The following is a 26,173-nucleotide window of genomic DNA, read 5'->3' as shown; positions in this document are numbered from 1 at the left end:
ACAAGATAATGATGTGCGGGTGCAAAAAAACTCAACCTGCATTTGATCCTAACCCGGCATACTCCCCTTTTTATATACCCTGCCCCAACATCCAAAGGGTTTGGATGGGGCCTGCGTGAGTATATAAAAAGTTGTGCGCAGAAGTGGTGCAGAAGAAGATCACAGGCGGGGAGAACAGAAGCTAAAGTTCAGCCTGGACCCGAGGACATCATGCGGAAGTCCAGCCACCAAACATGCCCGACCCTCATTCCAGCGGGCTTTGGGCTGCCCCTACATCACCACTGCAAGGATTTTGTATGTTGTTACCTTCTTTGTGTGTGTTGTTTCCTCTGGGTACTGGGGTTTCTCTGGGGTTCCTCCCACAATCCATATAACATATAGGAAGAGACAGTGGAATAACGAATGTAGTTTGTGCCTGAGAGCAGGATGTGCAACTGGACCCCCTCGGACTTGTGCCCCTCGCATAATGCACACACTCATGCAAAAAAATCTCTGGCTCTCCCATCCAAGATTTACTTTCTTCTTGGCTCATATGGGCCCCAAGGCAAAGTTGTCCCCCCCCTATTTTTCTGGGGAGTTACCAGATTTGGGCTCCACCCTTGGTCTTCTTCCATGATTTCAGATGACTTGCAGGGTTAAAAATCTGATGTGCCCATGCACAGAACATTTCTGTGACATCAACAGATCGATTTACTATTTGTATCATGCACAATACAAAATCTTTGGCTTCAGGAGATGCTCTGCACATGCACATGATGTCACATCTGCTGACATCACTTCTGGATCAAAAACATTTCTCAGCCCCTTTGCTACCTGAGGCAGCTTGCTGCTGCGGCCCCCCCCCCAACCCATGTGAACTCAAATTTCTTGGCACTGGAGGGGATCCAGGGTGCTAGCGAGGGGAGCGCAATTGTGCTATAAGGGTTTGAAAATGGGAAATTTAGCTGTTAAAATCACCAGGAGTGTCATTTTTGTCACCCCCGCTAACCAGTCTAGTGCTACCTGAGATGAGTTTCTCAACTTGATTCATTGGCGCAGCACTCCTGGGCACAGGCATCCCCCACACACCCCTGGTAGATACACCATTGGGAAGGGAAATTGTGTCATGATGAGACGTTACTGCACTTTTTGCCATGCCTTCCATGTTAGTTGAATTGCTCCAGGTCTCTGCATGCCAGGGGTTGTTGAGGGTAGGCACATTTCTGCACCCCTTAATGCTCCTGCAAATGCAGCAGGAGTAGTAAAAACATAGTTCTTATGTGTTACTTTTAAACTGGGCCTTTAATTCAGAAGTAGGATGAGTGCTGATTAACTTTTGCTTGAGCTCATTAGCACAGTCAAGGGTATGCAAACAAAGAACAGAGAGTTTTGGTCATTTGTTTTTTTTTACTGTAAAAGTTTCTGCTCCTTATAAATGTAGTGTTAAAGATAAAAGACCTTGCAGACTAAAGTAATGGATACTTATTGCCCATGGGACAACTAGCTGGATATTAGTGTAATATGGCCACACAAGTGCTATGTCAAACTGCACTGATAAATCAATTAGATCACTAGTGATCACAAGTGTAGTCCATCAATTTCTGTAATTGCTGATGACCCAATAGTGGGCTGAGATGTCAAAATAATTCTTTAACACAAAAACAGATATTCATACATCATGCTTGGAAATCCAACAAACTAGATGAAAAATCAAAGACTGTGGCTAGTATTAAAGTCAAGAAAAGCAATGTGATGGAACAACAGCTCCCTCTAATGAACAAAAGAAAAAAATTTATTAAAAAACAGAACTGTTTTGTAATCATAATAAAGCAGGTTTGATTTTAATGTCATAACAACTGTACTTTCTGGTACTAGGAACATTCTAACCTGGTTCTTCAATTACTAGTTCTAAAACAATGTCAAAGCCACATTCTGTTATAGGTATTCTTGGCTGTGCATTTTTTGTGTTACAAACTGTTTAGCCAAGTGTTCTGTATACTGTTCCTGATGACTTTGAGATGCCACATCATATCCTTGTCTAATGATAAAGGTGAATATGAGTCAGAGCACTATCAATACTCCCTGACATGAACAGTGACAGTTAAAGCTAGGGACAGAACAAGGTGACTGAATTTTATACCCTACAGGGAACTACATAAGTGAAAACCAATGTAATTCACCAAGATAGATTGTTTAACAGCAATCTCGTGTACAGTATTGAGCAGATTACTATAATAGTACAGAAGTACTATTTATTCAAGTAATACATTTAATGTATTTAAGCAATACATTTTGAGATCAATGTGGTAATGTGTTGCTTACCAGAAATGTGTTTCTCAATGTTTGTTACAATAATGGCAATCATACTATTGTATTATGTTATTATATAATAGTTATATAGTTGTGTTCCTGTAGTTTAAAAATCCCTTCATAGTAGTAGCCTTGAGTAAAATTAAAGGAGGGGTGGTTTATCAACCTCAAAAATAAACTTGCTGGAAAAGGATTCAAGGAATATGGCACACATATTTAAGCCAGCTAAAAAAAAACAACCCTATGTGACATTAGCCTTATCCTTGTGTTTTTCCAATTTTTTCCAATTTTGTTTGTACCAAAGACAGAACAAATCCCTAGTTCTATCCCAAGTGGCTAAGCTGTTTCAGAATTTCAGTATGGGGGCAGGAAGGATACAGAACTCTGTAAACAGAAACCAATAGAATAGTATTAGCCATTACAGTAACAGATGTTTGTGTTGATTCATAGAGGTAACTTCGAAAAGCATGGAGTGAACTTCACTGATCACACAAAGCACTGACAACATCACCATGCATCACGGGATTACTTGCAGAAGAAAAGTTCATATCATAAAGCCCATTATAGTCAGTTCTATAATTTACACTTACCAGAGAAGCTCTTCTTAGTAACCGGCTCAGGGGTTTTGGGTCATCATCTGGACTGTTTATTTGCAGCTTGTCCAGAAGCTCTGGGGGCAATCGGATATCCATCGGCAGAGAAAGCTTCTTGCTCACATCCTACAAAGGAAACACATGGACATTCTCTTATGCCTGCTTGTTAATTAAAAGTACATTTAATCAGTGCCTAGACTGCTGCCAAGGTAGTAAAAGGGTTTGTAAAGGCAAAAAAATGAAATCCCATTTTTACTTTCTTTAATGAAAAAGAAACCTATCTCCAATATACTTTACCGTATATACTCGCGTATAAGCCGAGATTTTCAGCACCCAAAATGTGCTTGAAAATCCTACCTCGGCTTATACGCGGGTCAGCTGCCTTACCGGTAAATTTGTAGAGATCATGAATCCCACATGATCTGTAGCTGTGCCTGCACTCCGGATGGGGCCCGCAACCCATCCATGGGACCCCGATCCTAAGGAGCCAACGGGGAACATCCCCCTCCCAGCCAGAAACAATGGCATTTATCCGCCGCGAAGAAAGAGCAACAGCGCAAGGAGTGTGTGTCACGCTGCCAGCTGAAGTGCGGGTGGTGCGCACGCTGACGTCATCAGCTCAGCGACGTAACAACTCCGGGCCGGCCCCCCGCAAAAAATCTTGGAGGGGCCCGGCGCCGGCTGCAGGAAGCAGTATCCCCGGCTCTCCCCTTCTGCCTGCCAGCATCTCCGGGCTGCCCCTACCCCAGCGATCGATTAAACTTTGAAGGGGCCCAGCAGCAGAGAGCAGCTTCCCCTCCCACCCACTAACAACTCTGGGCAGCCCGGCCCCACCAGTGTAAAATCTTTGAAGGCGATCAGCGCCTACTACAGGGAGCAGCTTCCTGACTCTCCCCTCCCATTGGAGCAAATTTACCGGTAAGGCAGCTGTCTTCTTAATATATCTATTTCATCTACCAGAGGTTTTTTTTTTATCATTGTACGATGAATTAATGTTTTAAGCATCATGGCTTGATTTTTAACATTAAACCGACTGTTTGATATTTCTGAGACTTTTCTGAGTTGTGTCTAGGCTTATACTCGAGTCAATAAGTTTTTCTGGTTTTCATAGGTAAAATTAGGTACCTCGGCTTATACTCGGGTCGGCTTATACACGAGTATATACGGTAATTAAATAATGTCTACCTGACTGTATGCAGTGAAATTCCCCCTTCGTTTTATTTGTTCTTCTGACTGCTGGGAATAGGAAACTTCAGACGGTCCCTAACTGCTCTGCAGGGAAACGATCATACTTTCAAACGGCAACGGGGGGGGGAGCAGGTTTGTTTATTTCCATGTAGAACAGCCAGAAACCATGTAGTGATTAATATCTGCAGCAGTCAGAGCAAGTAAATGAAGGCAGAATTTCACTGCATACAGTCAGGTTTCTTATAAAAACTGTACAGATTTTTTTTACTTGAAGTATATTGGGGATAGGTTTTTATTTCAGTTAATAAAGTAAAAATGCTATTTTATTTTTGCCTTTACATCCTCTGTTTCCACCTCCACCTGCAGGGACAAAGCTCATGGAGCCAGATTTAAGCAGATGAACTGGGATTCTATTTGGAGGATTTTTTTTTGCTGCAGCCACTGGTTGGGAGAGAGTTGGGAGAAAGTTTGTATTAAATACAAAACAAAAAAATTATAAAATCCACAATAGATTACATGACAACACAGGACCTAGTGCAGTCTGCCTATTCTCATTATTAATCAGTCTTGTATCTGCTTCTATGGCAGATATTATTTGACTGTTTTGATAATTTATGACGATCCCTAAGCAGTAACCAAGACCACACTGAGCATGTGCATAGTCTTAGTCTTGCAAAGATGTTTAAAGGACTTCCAAACCAAAATTTGATAAAGAGGCCCATATAACAGGCATTGTACTAGGCAATATAAGTCCCCCTTTCTGTGATGGTTGAAATTTTCACCCAAATGCCAACAGTAACTAGTTGGTTTAGATTTTTGCATCTCCAACATCAGGGCAAAGTTTGTTGTTATTGCTGTGGTTAAAAACATGTGCCCTAAAAATGGTTTCCTGTGCATATACTACGAAATACTGTAACAGTAAACAATACAGCAAGCAGAACTGACACTTCAGTATGTATGCAGCATACATATAAAAGCTTAAGCAAAATGGAAACATTCAGGTTATGGAGTCTGCTTTGGTTGTGGAAACTCTCCTCCTACAAATTTATACTGTTCACAGTGCACCTCCTCCTCAAAAAAAACTAAACCATTCACAACAAAGAATATACTTAACAATTCAGACAAACATACATAAAAGCTTAGACAAATATTACACAACAATCTCTGAAGATGAACAAATAAGAGGATAAGGGGGTTAACTAATGGGAAAATAAATGGGAAAGGGCATCAAAGAGAAAGAATGGCTACTAAAGAGTTTACCTCTATTGAAAGGCATACCCTTCAGTCTTGCTATCTATCACAACCATTCTCCTCTATGTTAAGGCCTTTTTCAGTTCAATTGCCACATTGTAATAAAAACCATTGACTTGAGTAAAAAAAATGTCATGAAGACTTCTGAACATGCGCAGAATGTAGAATCACCAGGTGGCGTATGCACTTAAATAATATTCACGAGAGAAGTAAAAAGAGAGTAAGAATTTGTGACACGCTCGGGGTGCTGAATTTTGGTGCATGATCAGATCATTTCACCTTCTAAAGCAGCTCTGGGAGGGGGGTCGCTGACTCTTTAAAGGGGTGGTTCACCTTCAATAAAAATAATATTAAGTTTAATAAAACAGGCATTATCTGATTCTCAACCTTTTATTTTTAATAAAAACGCTTTTGAAACAATGATTTATTGCCAGGTATACTGCGTGTTTGCTCTTATCCTTTCCCCATTGCAAAGTGTGTGGGCATGTATTCTGTGTAAGTCCACAGCAGAGGTCAATACTCTGAGCCTCACAATGGCCCTCCCTAATTCTTTTCGCCTTATTCCACTACTGTTCCTGACACTCCCTCCCTCCCTCCCTCACTGTTCGTAATTGGTTAAACAGGCATGAAGAAAGCAGACCACAGTGAAGTAGTAAGTTCTGAAGAGGAGGGGGAATAATCCTGCATAGTGTCGGTAAACCCTTCTGTTCGTTCTGTAATTCAGTTCAGTGCGATATTAAGTATCTCCAGCCATTCATTTGAGATTATGCATGTAAATTACAAAAATGCTTGATTTGTGCCCAGCATTATGTTTGATGATTTTTCTGTGAAGGTGAACCACACCTTTAACTGTATTAAATCGATACATTTAGTTGATACATATGTTCTCTTTGCCCCTGCTGAGCAGAATCCCTGAGTTTCATTAAAGGCAGCTGTTAGAATTGATACAATAGTTGCTAATATGCCATAGAAATGTATCAACTAATTGTATCAACTAAATGTAGCAAATTGTAACAGTTCAGATGCTCCTGGATCGCTGAGCTGCCAGACTGAGACAGGAAAACTAAACTTGAAACTTAAATTTTGGGAAAACGGTAAAAAAGAAAAGATGGAAAGCAATTGAAAAAAGTCTTTATTTAAGGTGATGAATTTGAAAACAACTAAACTGAAAAAAGTGTTTGGAATGTCAACAACCCCTTTAAACATATTACTTTAGCGGTCAGGTACAAGGGATACTATTACATACTGCAGACCTGGGGTCCAGCCTTGCCCTTTAACAGGTAACCAAATATTTAAGAACAACCAAAAAGAAGATCATGATAAAAGGGGGAGGAAAAAGGGAAGATGTGCAAAGCAGAATCATTGTATTGTAAAAGCAATAAGAGAGCATACATATTTAAATAGGGTTCATCAAGTTCAACTACTCCAAAAGACCCCAGCCGAATGTGAGCATATATATATATATATATATATATATATATATATATATATATATATATATATATATATATATATATATATATATATACTGTATATACATACATACATGTATGGTGGTGGAGGGGTGTGTGCTGGGTTTTCATTTGGAGGGGTTGAACTTGATGGACTTTGTCTTTTTTCCACCAGATTTAACTATGTAACTATGTAACTAGACAGTTAGGCCCATAAATCTTTGGACAGAGACAACTTTTTTCTAATTTTGTTTCTGTACATTACAACAATGAACTTTAAATAAAACAACTCAGATGCAGAGTTTCAGCTCTAATTCAGTGGGTGGAACAAAAAGATTGCATAAAAATGTGAGGAACTAAAACCTTTTTTTAAAACAATCACTTCATTTCAGGGGCTCAAAAGAAATTGGACAATTGACTCAAAGGCTATTTCATGGGCAGGTGTGGGCAATTCCTTTGTTATGTCATTATCAATGAAGCAGATAAAAGCCCTGGAGTTGATTTGAGCTTGTATGTGGAAGATTTTGCTGTGAACAGACAACATGCGGTCAAAAGAGCTCTCCATGCAGGTGAAACAAGCCATCCTTAAAGGGGTAGTTCACCTTCAAACAACTAGTTGTTTTCGGATAGATCACCAGAAATAATGACTTTTTCCTAAGACTTACTATTTTCTATGTGTGACCGTTTTTCTAATATTGAAGTGTCAAGTGTCATTTTTCACCTTTTGAAGCAGCCCGGGGGGGGGGGGGGGTGCCAACCCTGTAAACTGTTCTAAATGGATACATTTAGTGGATACATTTCTTAGCTTTGTCCCTGCTGAGCAGAATCGCTGGGTTTCATTACAGGCAGTTGTCAAAATCGATATAACAGTTGCTAATAGTCCAGAGACGCTGCTGAGAAATGTATCAACTAAATGTTGCAAAATTGTAACGGTTTAGAGTCTGCACCTGAATTACTGAGCTGTAAGACTCAAACACCAGAGATATGAACATTTAACTTTAAACTTAGATTAAAACAGGTTAAATAAATAATGGAAAGTAATTGAAAAAAGTCTTTATTTCTGAGGAACAATCTAAAAACAAAGGAATTGGAAAAAGTGTTTGGAAGGTGAACAACCCCTTTAAGCTGCAAAAACAGAAAAAAACCATCTGAGAAAATTGCTACAATTTTTGGGAGTTGGAAAATCTACAGTTTGGTACGTCCTGAGTAAGAAAGCACTGGTGAACTCAGCAACGCAAAAAGATCTGGACGTCCATGAAAGACAACAGTGGTGGATGATCGCAGAATCATTTCCATGGTGAAGAAAAACCCATTCACAACAAGTGAACAACAATCTCCAGGAGGTAGGTGTATCAATATCCAAGTCTACCATAAAGAGAGGACTGCATGAAAGTAAATACAGAGGGTGCACTGCAAGATGCAAGCCACTCATAAGCCTCAAGAAAAGAAAGGCAAGATTGGACTTTGCTAAAAAAAAAAAATCTAAAAAAGCCAGCACTGTTCTAGAAAAACATTTTTTGGACAGATGAAACCAATGTCAACCTCTACCGGAATGATGGCAAGAAATAGTATGGAGAAGGCGTGGAACAGCTCATGATCCAAAGCATACCACATCTCTATAAAACATGGTGGAGGCTGTGTGATGGCTTGGGCGTGCATGGCTGCCAGTGGCACTGGGACACTAGTGTTTATCCATGATGTGACACAGGATAGAAGCAGTCAAATGAATTCTGAAGTGTTCAGAGACTCTGTCTGCTCAAATCCTGCCAAATGCAGTCAAATTGATTGGGAGGTGTTTCATAATACAGATGGACAATGCCCCAAAACATACAGCCAAAGCAACCCAGGAGTTTATTAAAGCAAAGAGGTGGAATATTCTTGAATGGTCAAGTCAGTCACCTGATCTGAACCCAATTGAGCATGCATTTCACTTGATGAAGACTAAACTTCGGACAGAAAGGCCCGCAAACAAACAGCAACTGAAAGCCGCTGCAGTAATGGCCTGGCAGAGCATTAAAAAGGAGGAAACCCAGAATCTGCTGATGTCCATGAGTTCAAGACTTCAGGCTGTCATTGCCAGCAAAGGGTTTTCAACAAGTATTAGAAATGAACATTTAATTTTCAGTTTTTTAATTTGTCCAATTTCTTTTGAGCCCCTGAAATTAGGTGTTTGTGTTAAAGAAAGGCTTTAGTTCCTCACATTTTTATGCAATCTTTTTGTTCAACCCACTGAATTAAAGCTGAAAGTCTGCAGTTCAACTGCATCTGAGTGTTTTAATTTAAAATTCATTGTGGTAATGTAGAGAACCAAAATTAGAAAAAAAGTTGTCTCTGTCCAAAGATTTATGGGCCTTAACTGTATATCTCAAATTCCTGCACTCTTATCTGGTAACTTTCGGGGTGCATGGTCAACCTTAGACATATAACACAATTTGATAAAAATAATTCCTGGACCAGCACTTCCCTTCTTGATGTGTCTTTTTATTTATATACACATATTACAGAACTGTTCTGGTCCTGCCAGTGGTGAGTTGGGGTGATGGAGAAGATTAGTGGCAGTAATTGGTTAGCAAATAATTATTGTTAGTATTATTTTATAAGTATTTATTAAACAGCCTGTGTTTTGAGCCCACACGACAGAATATTCCTGAATAAAAATTGTTGTTTTATCACACAGCTGTAGGCATAATGCAACACAATAAATTTGTACTTAAGTAACAGGTTGGCCAGTGTGGGCCTTTTTTCCATTAACAGTCCAGGTACTTAAACAAACATGCATTTTAAAAAGATTGCCAAATAAAAAAAATCCATACAGTATTCGAATAGATTCTTATAAACAGGCTCATGCAACCTGTAAACCCCCCCCCCCCAACAACAACAAGATGGCTAGTGATGCTATACGTAACAGTGATAATTACAGTCATATGAAAAAGTATGGGAACCTCTCTTAATTCTTTGGAGTTTTGTTTATCATTAGCTAAGCTTTTAAAGTAGCAACTTTTAATATATAACATGCCTTATGGAAATAGTCAGTGTCAGACTGGGACACCAGGGGCCCACCCAAAAACCTTAGACCAAGGGCTCACCATAAAACCTTAGACCAGGGGCCCACTCTTAGTACTAATGTTCTTCATTCCTAAATCAGCTTCTATTCTCCTAGTTTGTTTTCTTTACATACTATAATCTATTATTCCACCTATTTAGCCTCTTTGTTCTCATAGAAATAGGGAATGGAAATGAAATAGGCCAAATGGTTAGAAGCAGGAGGGCCCACTGACACCTGGGCCCACCAGGAGTTTTCCTGGTATCCCAATGGGCCAGTCCGACACTGGAAATAGTAGTATTTCAGCAGTGACATAAAGTTTATTGGATTAACAGAAAATATGCAATATGCATCGTAACTAATTAGACAGGTGCATAAATTTGGGCACCCCAACAGAGATATTAGCCTCCTTTTGCAAATGTAAAAAAAGCTTCCAAAAGCCTTTGATGAGTGTCTGATATTTTTGACCATTTGTCTATACAAAATCTCTCCAGTTCAGTTCAATTTGATGGCTGTCGAGCATGGCCTGCTTCAAATCATCCCATCCCATAAATGCCTTTGTAGATTTCGAAGTGTGTTTAGGGTCATTGTCTTGTTGGAATATCCAACCCCTGCGTAAGTTCAACTTGAACATTATCCTGAAGAATATTGGGTTGAATTCATCCAACACTTTACTTTAACAAGGGCCCAGTCCCTGAACTAGCCATACAGCCGCACAGCATGATGGAACCTCCACCAAATTTGACAGTAGGTAGCAGGTGTTTTTCTTGGAATGCGGAGTTCTTCTTGTGCCTTGCAAAGTGCTTTTTGTTATGACCAAATACCTCAATTTTTGTTCCATCAGTCCAAAGCACTTTGTTCCAAAATGACTGTAGCTTGTCTAAATGAGCTTTTGCATACAACAAGCGACTCTGTTTGTGTTGTGAGTGCAGAAAGGGCTTCTTTCTCATCACCCTGCCATACAGATGTTCTTTGTGCAAATTGCGCTGAATTGTAGAACGATGTACAGATACACCATCTGCAGCAAGATGTTCTTGCAGGTCTTTGGAGGTGATCTTTGGGTTGTCTGTCACCATTCCCACAATATGCGGCATATGCCGTTTCTGTATTTTTCTTGGCCTGCCAGACCTGGGTTTTACAGCAATTGTGCCTGTGGCCTTCCATTTCCTGATTACATTCCTTACAGCTGAAACTGGCAGTTTAAACCTATAGCTTTTTTAGATAGCTTTTTGTAGCCTTCCCTTAAACCATACTGATACTGAAAATCTTTGTTTTTAGATCTTTTGAGAGTTGCTTTGAGTATCCCATGGTGTCACTCTTCAGAGGAGAGTCAAACAGGAGCACAACTTGCAATTGGCCACCTTAAATACCAATTTGGTGTTGCCAGTAATCAATACTGAGCAGTTACATATGGGGTGCCGTTTGTCCCAAATACATTCTGTATACAAAACTATCCCTAATACACAGAATGAACGTCTCTCATGTTATATAAGTATTTGTGACCAGACACAGAGAAAAAAAATATACAAAAGACTTATTTCTATTAGAGAATGAGAACAAAATCTGGTTAGTGCACAAAAGGATGTCATTATATCACAAACTCCATTCTGTACAGTTTAACAAGCAATCTGTCGCACAAATGTATAACCTCCATGTAATGGACACACTTATGTGCAAAGTTACTTACAGAATGAATTATGTAAAAACAAAGTTGGACATAATATATAATAGTGTAACTAACTAGTGCTTGTCAAGCTAGATTTGACTGACAAAATAGATATCTGTGACAGAAAGCAAGATTTTATAGTACAGGATTCATTCTTTCCACAAAATGACAGTTTTGTTTCACAAAACAGATAAAATAACCATTCTGTGAAGCAACACTGTCAGTCACATTCCTGAACCAATAAGAACAAAGCTTATTGCCATATACAAACAAGATGAGAAGTGGCCAGCTCTGCTCCACATGGCTAAGGCAAAGTATCTGACCTGCTATAGAGGACGCCCTCTAATGTCCCCTGTGCTGCATAGTAATAAACATGAACAAACCTTTCCTAAAAGAGCTGCTGTTAAAAACTATAGGTTCATAAATGGAAGTTTTTACAAATGGCTGAGAAATAAAATGCTGCACTTATAATGATTGTAGAGAAAGAAAAGTATGCAAAACTTATATAAATATGATCATTTTAGGTGATATGGCTATTCTTATTGTAGTAACCTGCTTGTGTGGCCATTTTGGTTAAGGGCATTCCTGCTGTTTTGCCATTATCTTATGACTCACTCCTGTTCCTCTTCCTGTCTAAGCTGAGAGTAATTATGGGACAGGCCACACCCACCTGCGATGTTGTATTAAATGTACCAGAAGTTACTGTGCTTGTCTGGCTGCTTTGCCTGACTCTCAGAGTCAGTTATAAGTTTTGTATATGATAGTTAGACTCCAATGTCTCCTCCTAGCTGTAATCTTGCACCAATTAGCTTGTAGTTGTCTCTTAATAATGTGCTTAGCTATAGTTCAACTACTACATAATAGCTTTAGCCAGAGACTTGGGACTGATCATGTGCACACATACCTCCCAACTGTCCCTTTTTCAGAGGGACAGTCCCTCTTTTGACAGCTCAACCTGAGGTCCCTCATTTGTACTGGAAAGTCCCTCTTTTCTCTGCAATGAACAGCCAGAAAAAGAAACAAAGTTTCTAACTTAATTGGCTTTTGGCAGAGAGGCCAGTACACCTAACAGGTGCAACTAAGATGCTTTATAACAATTTTGAGATAAGAAAATAAGTAATTTTAACAGTTAATACGGAGGAGATAAGGAGAAATATTTTCACATTTTTATAACCTGCCAAACTTTGTAAAATGAACATGGTAATTAGGGGGTGCGGCCACAAAATGGGTGTGGTCAAAAAAATTGCTGCACTACATGCAAAATAATTTTTTGTCTCTCTTTTTATTTCCAAAATGTTGGGAGGTATGGTTCAACTACTACATAATAGCTTTAGCCAGAGACTTGGGACTGATCATGTGCACAGTCACGCATTCTCTATAGTATGATGTTTAGGTTAAATGAGCAGCCACTCCTGAGTACTGTGTGGAAACAAAAGGGGGTCATTTAGGCAGGGGCAATTTTAGGGGATCAAAATCTATTTACATAGAAGCAACAAGCTGCACAATGCTTTATATTTATTTATAACAAAAGACTCTAATGATGCCGTCCCCTTACCTGCCCAGTGCTTAACCCTTTCACATCAGAGTGGGTCGAGGGGGGCACAACACTAGAGCAGAGAGCACAACTGTGCCCATGTCTCATGCATGTCCAGGGCCGCCAGCAGGGGGGACAAGTGTTCCCGGGCATTTTTCAAAGAGCTGGGTCCCCTTTACAAGCGCCCGAGCCATGCGGCCATTTCACATATTACATAATGCGGAAGTGCCGAAAAGACGAAGCTGAAGTCCCGAAGCGGCGAAAAGATCCGAATTTGCAAAAGGAGGTTAAGTTGAAGTCCTGAAGCCTTTTGTTTACACACAGTACTCAGGAGTGGCTGCTCATATAACCTACACATCATACTATACACAATGTGTGATGCACATGATCAGTCCCAAGTCTCTGGCTAAATCTATTATGTAGTAGTTGAACTATAGCTAAGCACATTATTAAGAGACTACTACAAGCTAATTGGTGCAAGATTACAGCTAGGAGGAGACATTGGAGTCTAACCATCATATACAAAACTTATAACTGACTCTGAGAGTCAGGCAAAGCAGCCAGACAAGCACAGTAACTTCTGGTACATTTAATACAACATCGCAGGTGGGTGTGGCCTGTCCCATTATTGCTCTCAGCTTAGACAGGAAGAGGAACAGGAATGAGTCATAAGATAATGGCAAAACAGCAGGAATACCCTTAACCAAAATGGCCACACAAGCAGGTTACTACAATAAGAATAGCCATATCACCTAAAATGATCATATTTATATAAGTTTTGCATACTTTTCTTTCTCTACAATCATTATAAGTGCAGCATTATATTTCTCAGCCATTTGTAAAAACTTCCATTTATGAACCTGTAGTGTTTAACAGCAGCTCTTTTAGGAAAGGTTTGTTCATGTTTATTACTATGCAGCAAAGGGGACATTAGAGGGCGCCCTCTATAGCAGGTCAGATACTTTGCCTTAGCCATGTGGAGCAGAGCTGGCCACTTCTCATCTTGTTTGTATATGGCAATAAGCTTTGTTCTTATTGGTTCAGGAATGTGACTGATAGTGTTGCTTCACAGAATGGTTATTTTATCTGTTTTGTGAAACAAAACTGTCATTTTGTGGAAAGAATGAATCCTGTACTATAAAATCTTGCTTTCTGTCACAGATATCTATTTTGTCAGTCAAATCTAGCTTGAAAAGCACTAGTTAGTTACACTATTATATATTATGTCCAACTTTGTTTTTACATAATTCATTCTGTAAGTAACTTTGCACATAAGTGCGTCCATTACATGGAGGTTATACATTTGTGAGACAGATTGCTTGTTAAACTGTACAGAATGGAGTTTGTGATATAATGACATCCTTTTGTGCACTAACCAGATTTTGTTCTCATTCTTTAATAGAAATAAGTCTTTTGTATATTTTTTTTCTCTGTGTCTGGTCACAAATACTTATATAACATGAGAGACGTTCATTCTGTGTATTAGGGATAGTTTTGTATACAGAATGTATTTGGGACAAACGGCACCCCATAGTTACATGCATTCAAATTAGCAAAATTTCAAGGGTACCCAGATTTTTGCACAGACAGTTTTCATTTTTTTTCTTTTGATTTAATTTCATACAACTGAATACTGCTTCACTAAAAATCTTTGTTCAGAAAACACCCCAGTACTCAGATGTTCTTGGGAAATGAAAGCCATATCACTGTCTTTTTTGTTGAAAGTGGAGTAAATTATTATGCAGGCTGAGAGGGGTTCCCAAACTTTTTCATATGACTATATGTAAACAGATGCATTTGTATGGGTAACCTTGATACCTGCCATTTCCTCTAGGAGCAGATACTACTCAGTGTCTGCAAAACAAATTGTGGCTTTAGCATGATATTGCACTATTCGCTTAGCTCTCTGCTGTACCACGTTAAGTAATCACCCATATATTTATATCTCTGAATATTCATTCTTGGTTTATTACTCTCTGTTCTATTTTAATCTCTACCATTCTACTTAATAGCTATATCCAGACGTTATCTAAGTTCCTAGCTGTAAATAATTAAAACGTTTATATTCAGATTGTCAAAGAACTTCCTCTAAAATCGACTGACAGATAGAAAGGTTCTGTGTTAAACACATGCTATAAATCACAGTGCAATGTCATACCACACTCTTTATAGCCTGGAATGAAACAGTACTCCATGATTTATTATTATATTTTTACAGTGGTATAAAGCACCTAGCACTTAACTGGATTATGATCGTGCAAAAGCACTAAAGGAAAGACAGCAACAAAGCATTTCCTCTACTCTACAAGGTTTTGAAAACCATCCTGCAATCCAGATTGATAGGTTGGAAACTAAAAACCTTATTGACTAATACCATATGATGCAAAAGAAGTAAATTAAAAAAGAAAGCAACAGCAAACACAGCTTTTTACTTTATACTTATAAATACATATTAAATCTTATTCTACACTCTCATTTTGAATTGTAATACAGACTGCCCATAAAGTATTTGATCAATCACCTCCATGGAGAGACGGCGCTGAACAGTCTTCCTATAACTCAGTGCAGTTGGAGACAAACCCTCGCCATCTGATGGAGACAGAGCAGAAGTTCCTGGGCTCAGCTGTACCACCTGCAGGTGGGAATGATCAAGGCCTAAGGAGGGAGAACAGAAACATGGGCTTTGCAATAGTGTTAGTTACATATATTCTTATATGTTGCCTCAAAGAATTCAACACAGAAAAAATTAACCATGGAAACATGCATTGTGGAAATGGTGGCCAAGAACTGCCATAATCAGCTCCCTTAACCGCCACATTACTATCATATGGAGCCAAAAACAAACAGGCCTACATGTTCTCTATTTAATCTCTGCAAATAACCACAAGAAATATTTCTGCAAAAGAACTGCTGTTTCCATTGTTATAATAAAGTGGAAGCTTTTTTTGGGCCAGGGACCTTATCTCAACTGTGTACTGAAGTACCTAAGCACATAGATAAATACATACAATTAATTAAAAATGAATTATTTCCTATATTCTAATGTATTTAGTAACAACCAATGCTGCCTTAAAATTGTATGAACATTGTTCTCAACCCCCATATCTCCTGTGTACTAAAGTTGCAGGGTTCTATATATATATATATATATATATATATATATATATATATATATATATATATATATATATATTCATTAAATAAGCCAACTGGCTTCTACTAGATTGTTTCAAAAGACAGAGCCACAAAACATAAAGGGATAAACAATTTGGAATGTGTGCCATATTTTGTCTAAATGGGTCTCCAGAGGGACTAAAAAGCAGATCATACACTGTTCAAGATATGAATGGGGACTTTATTAGGCTTCTCTTTTGGGAACAAGTTGTATTAAATCTGTTTCTCTTTAAATCCCTCCATTGTTGCCCACTTGTGAATTTAAAATTGCTTGCCAGCTTCCCACACAAAGAGTTGTAACTTGAAATATGTCTTGTCACTGGTTCTTTGCAAGGATTGGCCATGCAGAAAAGACTAACACAGAATAAGACAGGTATTGTTGAAACAATACTAGAAACAGAATAAAGAGGAAGATACCAAAGTGAATATTTAACAATGGTCGGCAAAGTATGATTCCTATTGGACAAAGCAGCTTTCTTTCCCAGCATGCCACGAGTATTTATAAGATATGGGAGCTATAATCCAGACAGAAAATGCCTGGGATTTTCTAGAAGAATCTCCCTGTAGTTCAAATTCAAAGCTTTAAATGACAAGAAAAAGCTAAAATAATTTGTCAGGCAGTAATAGACATGTCTACCATTTTCTCCTTGCTCCCAGGTAACCAGAAGATTGAATTAAAGTTTGTTTTACATGCATTACAGTACCACAATCCTGTATTACACAATTGCCTGCCAAAGGCAACACCAGGGATGTCTGGTTGTGGAGAAAATTGATGCATTTCTGGAGGTAAGTTGTAACATCCTGCCTGGAGTTGAACCAGGGACCTGGTGGGACATTCACTAAGATTCGTTGTTGCGCCAGCGTCTGCTTCGCCGCATTTCGCCAGGCGTATTTTCGAAGCGATAGGCAAATTGACTAAAAACCGAAGTTGCGCTCAGGGGAAGCGTAAGGTTGCGAAGTTGCGCTAGCGTTAATTCGCCAAGCAAAGCAAAGTTACGCTATCGATAGTTAATTTGCATACGCGCCAAATTCAAGTTACAATGAAGGTATATGTAGCAGCACTACACAAGCCTGGGAAACCTTCAAAATAGCAAATAAAATTTTTATTTTGCCCTACACATGTGCCCACTATATAGTTAAGTTGCCATGAGTTAGGAAATGTAGGGGGGAAGGAGGGTAGCCCCAAAAAAATGTTCGATCTTTTGCAGCCTATCACCCATAAAAAATAAAAAAATGCTAGCGTTTTTTGGGACTTAGAAAAATGTTTAACTTTTTTTGAAGCAATCCCTATCTACTCTATTGCACTTCGCCTGGTCTGAGGTGGCAAAGGAAGTCTGGCGTAAAAGGTAGCGTTCTGAATAATTCGCACGTTAGTGAATTTCCGTAGTTATGTCCGTACAGGCGTAAGGGTGCGAAGTAACACTAGCGAATTTACGCCAGCGTCCGTTAGTGAATCGGCGAATTAACGAAAATGCGCTACGCTGGCGTATTCACGCTAGCGTTAGGCGCTTCGGCGTTTAGTGAATTTGCCCTGGTGTTTCTGGGCTGTCTCAGCTGCCGTTGCTCTAACTGAGCAGACAGCTCAGGCCCTGGTTCACTCCCATTGCTATACCTGTAATTGCAAATAAGCATAGCTTGGTTCATCTGTTATCAATCCGGTCCCATGTGATCAGTGTAAGCCATTAGGCTGCCTTTAAAGACCCCTGCCCTGCACTGAATAATTGCCCAATATAGGTTCTATTTACTAGTTCCTGGGTGCGATTATTTTTATTGATATCTGTGTTCGACTCTCTGCCTGATCTGACTCTGATGTTTCACTGCCTGTCCTGAACCTGGCCTCGACTAATCTTCTGTTCCTGATTTGGTACCGTATTGTCTGATCCTTGCTATTGACCCAGCCCATCCCTTAACTACGCTTCTTGTCCTTCGCTCCTGTATCACGTGCATATATCACTATAGATGTCATAGACTGTACAGTCGTGCCCAAGGAACAGGAAGACCTGAGCAGCAAAGTTTGTTTCTTCTATAGTTCTAAGAAATCCATTCTCCACAGCTACTTTCTTTCACTCTAGTTTGATCAACTGGTGGTGGGAGGGCTGCTGTGTGCCCAGGTCCCTCTGAAGATTTTTTTGTGGGGGGGGGGGGGGCTGTTCACTGCTATACAGGAGCATGTTTGGCTATGCAGATGTCATAGAACTGTTATGTGGTTACCTTCCCATTCTTCTGTTGGTGGGTGGAAGGAGGATGCTGGGGGAGGAGGGAGGGGTGATATCATTCTAACTTGTAGTGCAGCAGTAAAGAGTGACTGAAGTTTATTACAGCACAGGTCACGTGGCTGGAGTCACCTCGGAAACTAAGAACATGTCAAAATTAAATATAGAAAAAAATCTCTTTGCTCTTTTGAAAAATTGATTTCAGTGCAAGATTATGTTGGAAGAGCACTATTAACTTATTCATTGTGTTAAAAAAAACAAACATGTTTTCCCATGATAGTATGCCTTTATAAGGGGTCATAGAAAAGCAAGGGAACTAGTATGGGAAGCAAGCAATACTGACATTGTAAAAAAAATAGGAAGAATATGTATGAAGTAGTTAAATGGATTACAATGAATCGATGATCAAAGAAAAAACATTCTGGAAACTCCAACTCTAAAAGTCCTGCATATAATGAGCGTTTCCCCTGTGTTTGATTCTCCATCTCCCTGTGTTATCCCATCGCCCACGCACGTTATCTCTGCTCCCTTTGAGATCCCTCTTTAATTAAGGATGTGTCTCTCAGTTCTCACTCCCGCTGCTCATAGCTATAACCAATTTATCTGAAGCGGGATTTGCCAGTGTCTTCCTCTGTGACCTCTGCAAACCGTGTAATGAAAGGAAGAGTAAGAGAACGAAAACCTCTTACAGGAGCAAGAAGCCTGAAACTGAAATATCATTGCAATATGGAAATGAGAAAATAATGATAAAATCTTTAAAGATAGTGCATATTAAGTAAATGATTAGGTCCAGGAAGGCACATAACAATCCAATTAACAGTGACATAAGCAAAAAAGCCAGTCACTGAGAAACACCTGGAGAATTCAGACAGGCAGCCTTTAAGCTCTCCTGAATAACATATAATGTATCAGCTGTGCCAAATGTTTTCAAGGGGTTTCTAAGTACTAAATTATTTATTATAATTTATGTATTATCTGTCAGTCTTTGGGGTTCATTTATATGATGCCACAATGTGCACCTAGTGCCTTTACAGAAGATAACTACAACATATGTATAGACAGGTTAAGGAAAATACCCATTAGCACTCCCAAACTATGAGCACCCACATACAGCTCCCAGCTCACCCCTACATTCACCAGCACTGTAATCATAATACATGATTACAGTGCTAACAGACACTTTCCATTCTGGAGCAAAACGTCCAGCATAGGGCATGGTACAAAGTTGATAACACATGGCAGTTTGCTCTCTTTTGTGCACTTCATACCTGTACAGTTACATTTGGTTTTTGAATTTGTAATATTTATCATAGGGCAATATTTACGGAAGCACTTGGTCCCATCTGGTTGAAACTGGGTTGAAACCTGTATTTTCAGGGGAGTAAGCACCCCAGAAGCTCAAGATCTAAGGGGCTGTTCACTTTTGAGTTCACTTTTCGTATGATGTAAAGATTGATATTCTGAGACAATTTGCAATTGGTTTTCATTTTTTATTATGTGTGGTTTTGTGTTATTTAGCTTTTTATTCAGCAGCTCTCCAATTTCAATGTCAGCAATCTGTTTGCTACTGTCCAAAATATGGAATAGGAGAGGGTTTGAATAGAAAGATGAGAAATAAAAAGTAGCAATAACAATACATTTGTAGGCTTAGAGAGCATTATTTTTTAGATGGGGTGAGCTGGAAAGAGTCAGAAGATGAAGGCAAGTAATTTAAAAACTGTAAAAATAAATAAATAATGAAGATCAATTGAAAAGTTGCTTAGAATTGGCCATTCTATAACATACTAAGTTAACTTTAAGGTGAACCACCTCTTTTAGTTGCGTGACAAAACATACCAAATTTACTCTAAGGCAGAACGAGCATTGAGTGAAATGGACACAGCATAATTTGTTGGATAAAAACTATTTTAACAGGGTGTTCTGGTCTATATGTGTTTCCGCCAGCTACTTCTTTTCTTATCTATTCTAGAAACAGCTGCTCTGTGGGCGGGGGATGGGGGAACAGTGCAATGCTATAAAAAAGAAATACACAGACTTTTAGAAATGCATATGGCCATTTGCAGAAGAACTAGAATGGATCACAAATTAAAAACTAATAATAATATATAATATAATATACTTTATTTTTCTTTCTGTGTATTTAGCCACAACAAGTTGTATAGGTGTGCCTCATTGTATAGCTTTGTTCTTTGATCTTTGGTTTGAAATCCTGCTAGTTTAATATGAAAAACAATAAAAACATTTAAATACAAAAAAAATGACTAGAATGGCATGGATAATATTAATCAAGTTTAGGGAAACAATGTTATAATACTATGCTATGTTTTAATACGCAAAGGGTTTCACTTCCACAGCCTCCATTTGGAAGTGGGCTTGGAAAGTATGGAAACATACAGAAAGAAATATCATATCATACCATAGCAAATAAAAAACAAGGGCCATATCCAAATTTACTCCAACTACTGCATTTTTAAAAGATCATTTTCCTTTATTGTTTTTTTTTATAAAATGGCCTAGTTTAGTTACATATGACTATCTTATTAATAAAAGGCAGTCTCCACTCAAATTAATTTGTATAATAAAAGAAAACATTTCCAGTATACATTCATTAAAAAATTAAATTACATGTAAATGCATTTGAAAGATTTTTGTTATCCCTTTGTGTTTTGACCTTCAGAAGAAATCAGTTCAGATCAGAATTCATATCCATTAGTGCTGGATATTCAGTATAAACAACCAGACATGTACTGCTTTCACTAATACAAACACATTTGCAAATAACATGAAATGTGAATTTGTATAATTAATATTTATTAGAAAGTTGTTTAGAATTGATTTGGTGGAGATCCCTTTTAAGTAACACATTTGGCTGGTATCATTTGCATTGCAGTGTTTCATTCTCATCTCATTTAAGCCCTGAATTACACAAGAGAAATGTTTCCCTAGATGGCCCTCTTAGCAAGCAGAAAAGAAATGACTGCTGTTTAATTCAATTATTTTACAGTATGTATGAAAATGTTTGTAGACAAGTATAAAATTTTATTTTCGGATAATTTTCCTCAGCTGTATATTTGTTCTTCCTGGTATATTTGTCTTAATAAAATTCACATTCCATGATCATCTATACAGTGATACAGTGATTCAAAACAAAGCTGTTACTTGAGTTGTACAGTGCCAAATAAAAAAGAATAATAACAAATGTGAAAATGTTATCCCCACTACCTCTCACTCTCCTAACTCATGCCCTTAACTTCTTTTGCCTTTTAATTGGAGAGAGACATCAAAAATAGCTGTATATGTATCTCTTTATTGAAGACAGATAAGCCAACCAACAATGTGCCAATTTCCATTGCATACAATAACGTACGTACAGTGGTTTAATAGCTTAGCCTGGGGCGAAAGTTATTGGATAACATGTTACACCTCATGCATTTTTCTGTTAGCCACAGTTCTCTCAAATAAATTGAGAGGCTCCACAGAAAACACAATTTTAGTGACCTTTTGGACCTTTGTGATAACCTCAAAAGCTCCTTTTCACTGCAAATAAGTCATTAAAAATTCAGTTCTTTATTCTGAAGTGGTCATACCTATAATGTCCCTGTAATAACATGCTATTATTACATTGTTATAAATCACAAATTAACACATGAGTTTATCTAAGTCCCCACTGGTTTTTTACCTGATTTATTTTAAACACCCTAGCAGCTGTTGGTACTGCCATCCTTGTTGCTAAATCCTACATTAAAAGAAAAACTGCAAAGCTGAAATCATGCTGGAATGTCAGCCATACATCTTACCCCTCTACCTACTGTTATTCCAATAGACCAAACTGATAGTCTTTATAACAGTGGCAGAAAAGCATTTTTTCTGCAGTTCTGTTTATCTGTATTGAAGAGTACAGCTTCTTTTGCATGCAGATACATAGAGGAGAGCAACGATCGTCCTGAAATTAACTGCTTTTGATTTTTTTGGGGAGATCAATGCTCCATTTAAACTAAATAAAAGACGCAGGCGAGAGATGTTGTACATTATGTTTTTGCCTTCTGTACCAGCCCAAGGCAACCACAGCCCTTTAGCATTAAAGATCTGTGTCTCCAGAGATGCCCCAGTAGCTCCCCATCTTATTTTCTGCTGATTCACTGCACATGCTCTGTGCTACTGTCACTTACTGAGCTCAGGGACCGACTCAAAATATACAGTACACATAGAATATAAATGTCACAATATAAAGCTGATTACTAATTAATACAGATAATTATCACATGGCAGCACAGAAACCAGTGCAACTAGCATCAGAATTTAATAATCAGCCCTGTAGCATCAGCTAATATTACCGCTTCAACTCACCACCACTTAGCTGCTCCCATGTAGGTGCTGGGTGCTCAGTCCGCAGTGTCCCCACTGCCAACAGTAAATGCACGAAAAGAAGGAGGGCACTCCGGTAAAAAACAGGTCTTTATTTCTGGGCCTATGTATCTTCACAGTACCCAGCAATAAAGACCTGTTTTTTACCGGAGTGCCGTCCTTCTGTTCGTGCGTATATTACAGCCAACCTCATTTTCTGCTTGATAATTTGCAACTACCCCTAAGCTTAGCTTCTCAACAGCTGCTCAGAGCCCACCGAGTAAGTGAGTATCACAGGTACTTTCCAAGATGTTGACCCCCTGTGACAAGTTTGAAGTCCTAGATCATTGCTGCGATTAAGAAAGCTGAAACTGGTGCATAAGTTCAATATATAAAATATGGCATTTTAGCCATATTCATTTTTAGGCTAAGGCCACACGGCGCGATTTCGCCGCGATTCTGCGCTGGGCGAGTTGCGAGTTGCGAGTCGCTGCGGTTTTTAAGCCGAAATAGCTTTGTTAACTTTGGCGCTGGCGTCAATGCAAATCGCGGCAAAATCGCTGCGCTAATTCACACGCGGCGATTCTTTTTCTACTGTCGCCCGGAAACGCCCAGCGAGGCAACTTCGGGCGACAATAGAAAACGAATCGCCGCGTGTGAATTAGCGCAGCGATTTCGCCGCGATTTGCATTGACGCCAGCGCCAAAGTTAACAAAGCTATTTCGGCTTAAAAACCGCAGCGACTCGCAACTCGCCCAGCGCAGAATCGCGGCAAAATCACGCCGTGTGGCCCTAGCCTTAGGGGATAGTACTCCATTAAGTAAACCTTGCCTATGTAGTATTAATGGGTATTGATGTAGCATTTACCTATTAGTAATAGGTGAAAAATATATATGCAAAAAAAAACACAACTCAAGAAGTGACCCCAGTTTAGGCTTTTTCTGCAGTCAATTCTGGCTCAGTCATTATCCCCTGTGGGAGTTTCTGGATTCTCGTGCAGTAAGTCCTGGCATTACCCAAGTAGTTGAGGTCCAGGCCCAAAGCCAAAGGTGATTGTTATAGGCAGAAGAGCACACCTAGACAGGAATTCAGTCACTCCCCTGGGGTTTAAGTTGCCATACATGACAGCGAATGATGTTTGTCATATTACCTGTGAAGCTCACATCATGAGGCTCTGCGGGATATGAGATGAAGTCTTTGCTGAAATGCTGCGTAACCTCTTGGAATAGGTTAGTATTTTCATATTTATGATGAATGTAGGCTAAGCAAGTGAGCAACAAGGATTGACTTTATTCATAACAAAGCTTACACAAATGAAAGCATGAGGTGTCATGCAGCATTAATAAGCCAATGTTTCTCACTTGTGCTAATTGGAGTCTGGCAGAGTAATCTTCCAGCTGGAGCATTAATGATGGCAAGATTTATTCTTCTATGTTCTTGGATATTTTCATTTGAGTAGTGTTCCTACTAGATGTCTGACCCTGTGTCTATAGGTTACATCAGTTATTTCTTTATCTTTGGTGTCCAGAGTTGCAGATAAATGCTCAGACAGAGAGAAGTGGGTTGCAGAAAGAAGCTATTGTGAAGAAATCAGGCACATTAACTAACACTGGACAATTCTGCATTAGTGGAGTTATCCATATTACCCAATCAGCTTTTAGCCAAATCATTCAATTCCATGTTAAGGTGCCCATACATGGGCAGATTTCTTCATTTAAAACCAATTGACCAATTTTAGCACAATCGTTGCAAAACAATGAAATTGTTCAATGTTTGGTACAGTCAGACAATCATCGTTAAACTATCTTTAGCTGTGCATGCCTTTTGCAAACGTAAACAAAGGGACAGACAGCCATTGGTTAATATATGTGAGATCTTGCAGCCAACACTACAAAGATACAACCAAAGTCTCCTGACATACGGTCTACCATAGATGGGTGAATCGTTAATTCAAATGATCGATAAGTCGATAAGATCGTTCACAGAGCACAGACAAAATCTGCCCATGCATGGCCACAGTTAGACAACTAAAGCAAATATATGTCTGCTTACTTTGGGTTACTGCACTGGTAAAATTTTAGTACAAAGGAAGAGCATGTTATGATGCTTTGAAACGTTATTTATTGTGTTCCAAGAAAAGCAGATAGTACCTGAGCTCATGGATGATTGCAGGATCTGTAACATAGTAAGTTTGAATGAAAAAAGACACACATCCATCACGTAATCCCACTAAGCCTGCCAGGAAACACAGCTACAGATATGGATATGTGTTTAATGCGACTAAAGCAATGGACAAGGAGCTAAGTTCCACCTGACATTTAATACATACCCGCACTAATAGCAAAGATGATCAGCCAGGTACGTAATATTCCTCTGTCTTACCCCCACTCATATCTGTCACTGATGTCTGATACAAGACTTCATAAAACAGCTGCCCTAGGCACAGGCTTATATGAGCCAATATGGAAAATACAGTGTTGTTCTTAGTATAAACCAGGCAGCAGCTCACACCTATCACTGTTACTTCTAAGCTGTGGGCTCCTACATGTGCACACCACACACTATAAATTGTTGTACACACAAAGAATGTGTGTAAAACACATTGTACTTACTCTTATATGCACACACTAGTGAGCACACGGTTTTAAAAGATGGCACAAAAGAGAAAACATTGCCCCCTACAAGTAATCAGCAATGGAATCAATCAATAGGTAAACGCCTGCCTATTTTTTGAGGGAGTCTATTAGAGAAAAAAATGTCCACAGATGTAATCATGGAACATTCTATTAGCTTTATCAACAAACTTCAATTACAGATGTTTCTATATGCTGACTAGGCAAGACAAGTAAATCAAAATGAAATCTTGTTTCAAATGTTTAATTGACCAGTCATTTAAAATGGCACCTTTTGATATACAGTATAAATATGGAATCTATACAAGCAATGTGATTTTATGCACCCTCCATATCTCCTAATCACCTGACTTCTGGCATTCTCTTCTAAAGACAAACTACTACTCTCCTGCTTTTATGTAAAAGGCCCTACTGCAATTTTCTATGTCAGGTATACAGGCATTAAATGAGAAGGAAAGGCTAAAATGAAGTAAGCTTTATCAGAAAGGTCTATATAAATACACACGTAAGCCCTCAAAGTAATGCTGCTCTGAGTCCTCTGTCAAAGGAAACACAGCATTTCTTTCATTCTAGTGTGTATACATGGGCTTCTGTATCAGACTTCCTGGTTTCAGCATAAACGTCCAGCGCAAGGTTGAGCATGCTCAGTTTGCTCCTCGTTTCCTCTCTTCCTCTCCCCCTCCCTTTTTCTCCCTGCTCCCTTCCTTTTCCTCCCTCCTCCCCTCCCTGCTGTAATCTGAGCCCAGAGCTATAAGTAAGCAGGGAGACTCCGGTAGGAATTTATGTCACACCAA

General features: G+C 39.0%; 2 protein-coding genes across 9 annotated transcripts in view; one reads left to right on the top strand and one right to left on the bottom strand.

The window, feature by feature from the left end:
- The window catches only part of elk4.S (ELK4, ETS transcription factor S homeolog), a 301,246-nt gene that overhangs the window by 116,325 nt on the left and 158,748 nt on the right, over positions 1 to 26,173 (top strand). The gene's annotated exons all lie outside the window — the stretch shown is intronic.
- The window catches only part of cdk18.S (cyclin-dependent kinase 18 S homeolog), a 93,193-nt gene that overhangs the window by 25,253 nt on the left and 41,767 nt on the right, over positions 1 to 26,173 (bottom strand). For both annotated transcript variants that reach the window (XM_018249366.2, XM_041583875.1), the window contains exons 3-4: positions 15,537 to 15,670; positions 2,880 to 3,008 (exon numbers count right to left, since the gene is read on the bottom strand). In XM_018249366.2, the coding sequence (XP_018104855.1) occupies positions 2,880 to 3,008; positions 15,537 to 15,670 (263 nt within the window). The remainder of the gene's footprint in view (positions 1 to 2,879; positions 3,009 to 15,536; positions 15,671 to 26,173) is intronic.

The sequence above is a fragment of the Xenopus laevis genome, chromosome 2S (genome assembly GCF_017654675.1).
Source record: "Xenopus laevis strain J_2021 chromosome 2S, Xenopus_laevis_v10.1, whole genome shotgun sequence".
Lineage (NCBI taxonomy): Eukaryota > Metazoa > Chordata > Amphibia > Anura > Pipidae > Xenopus > Xenopus laevis.
This window is presented reverse-complemented; position numbering and strand designations above follow the sequence as displayed.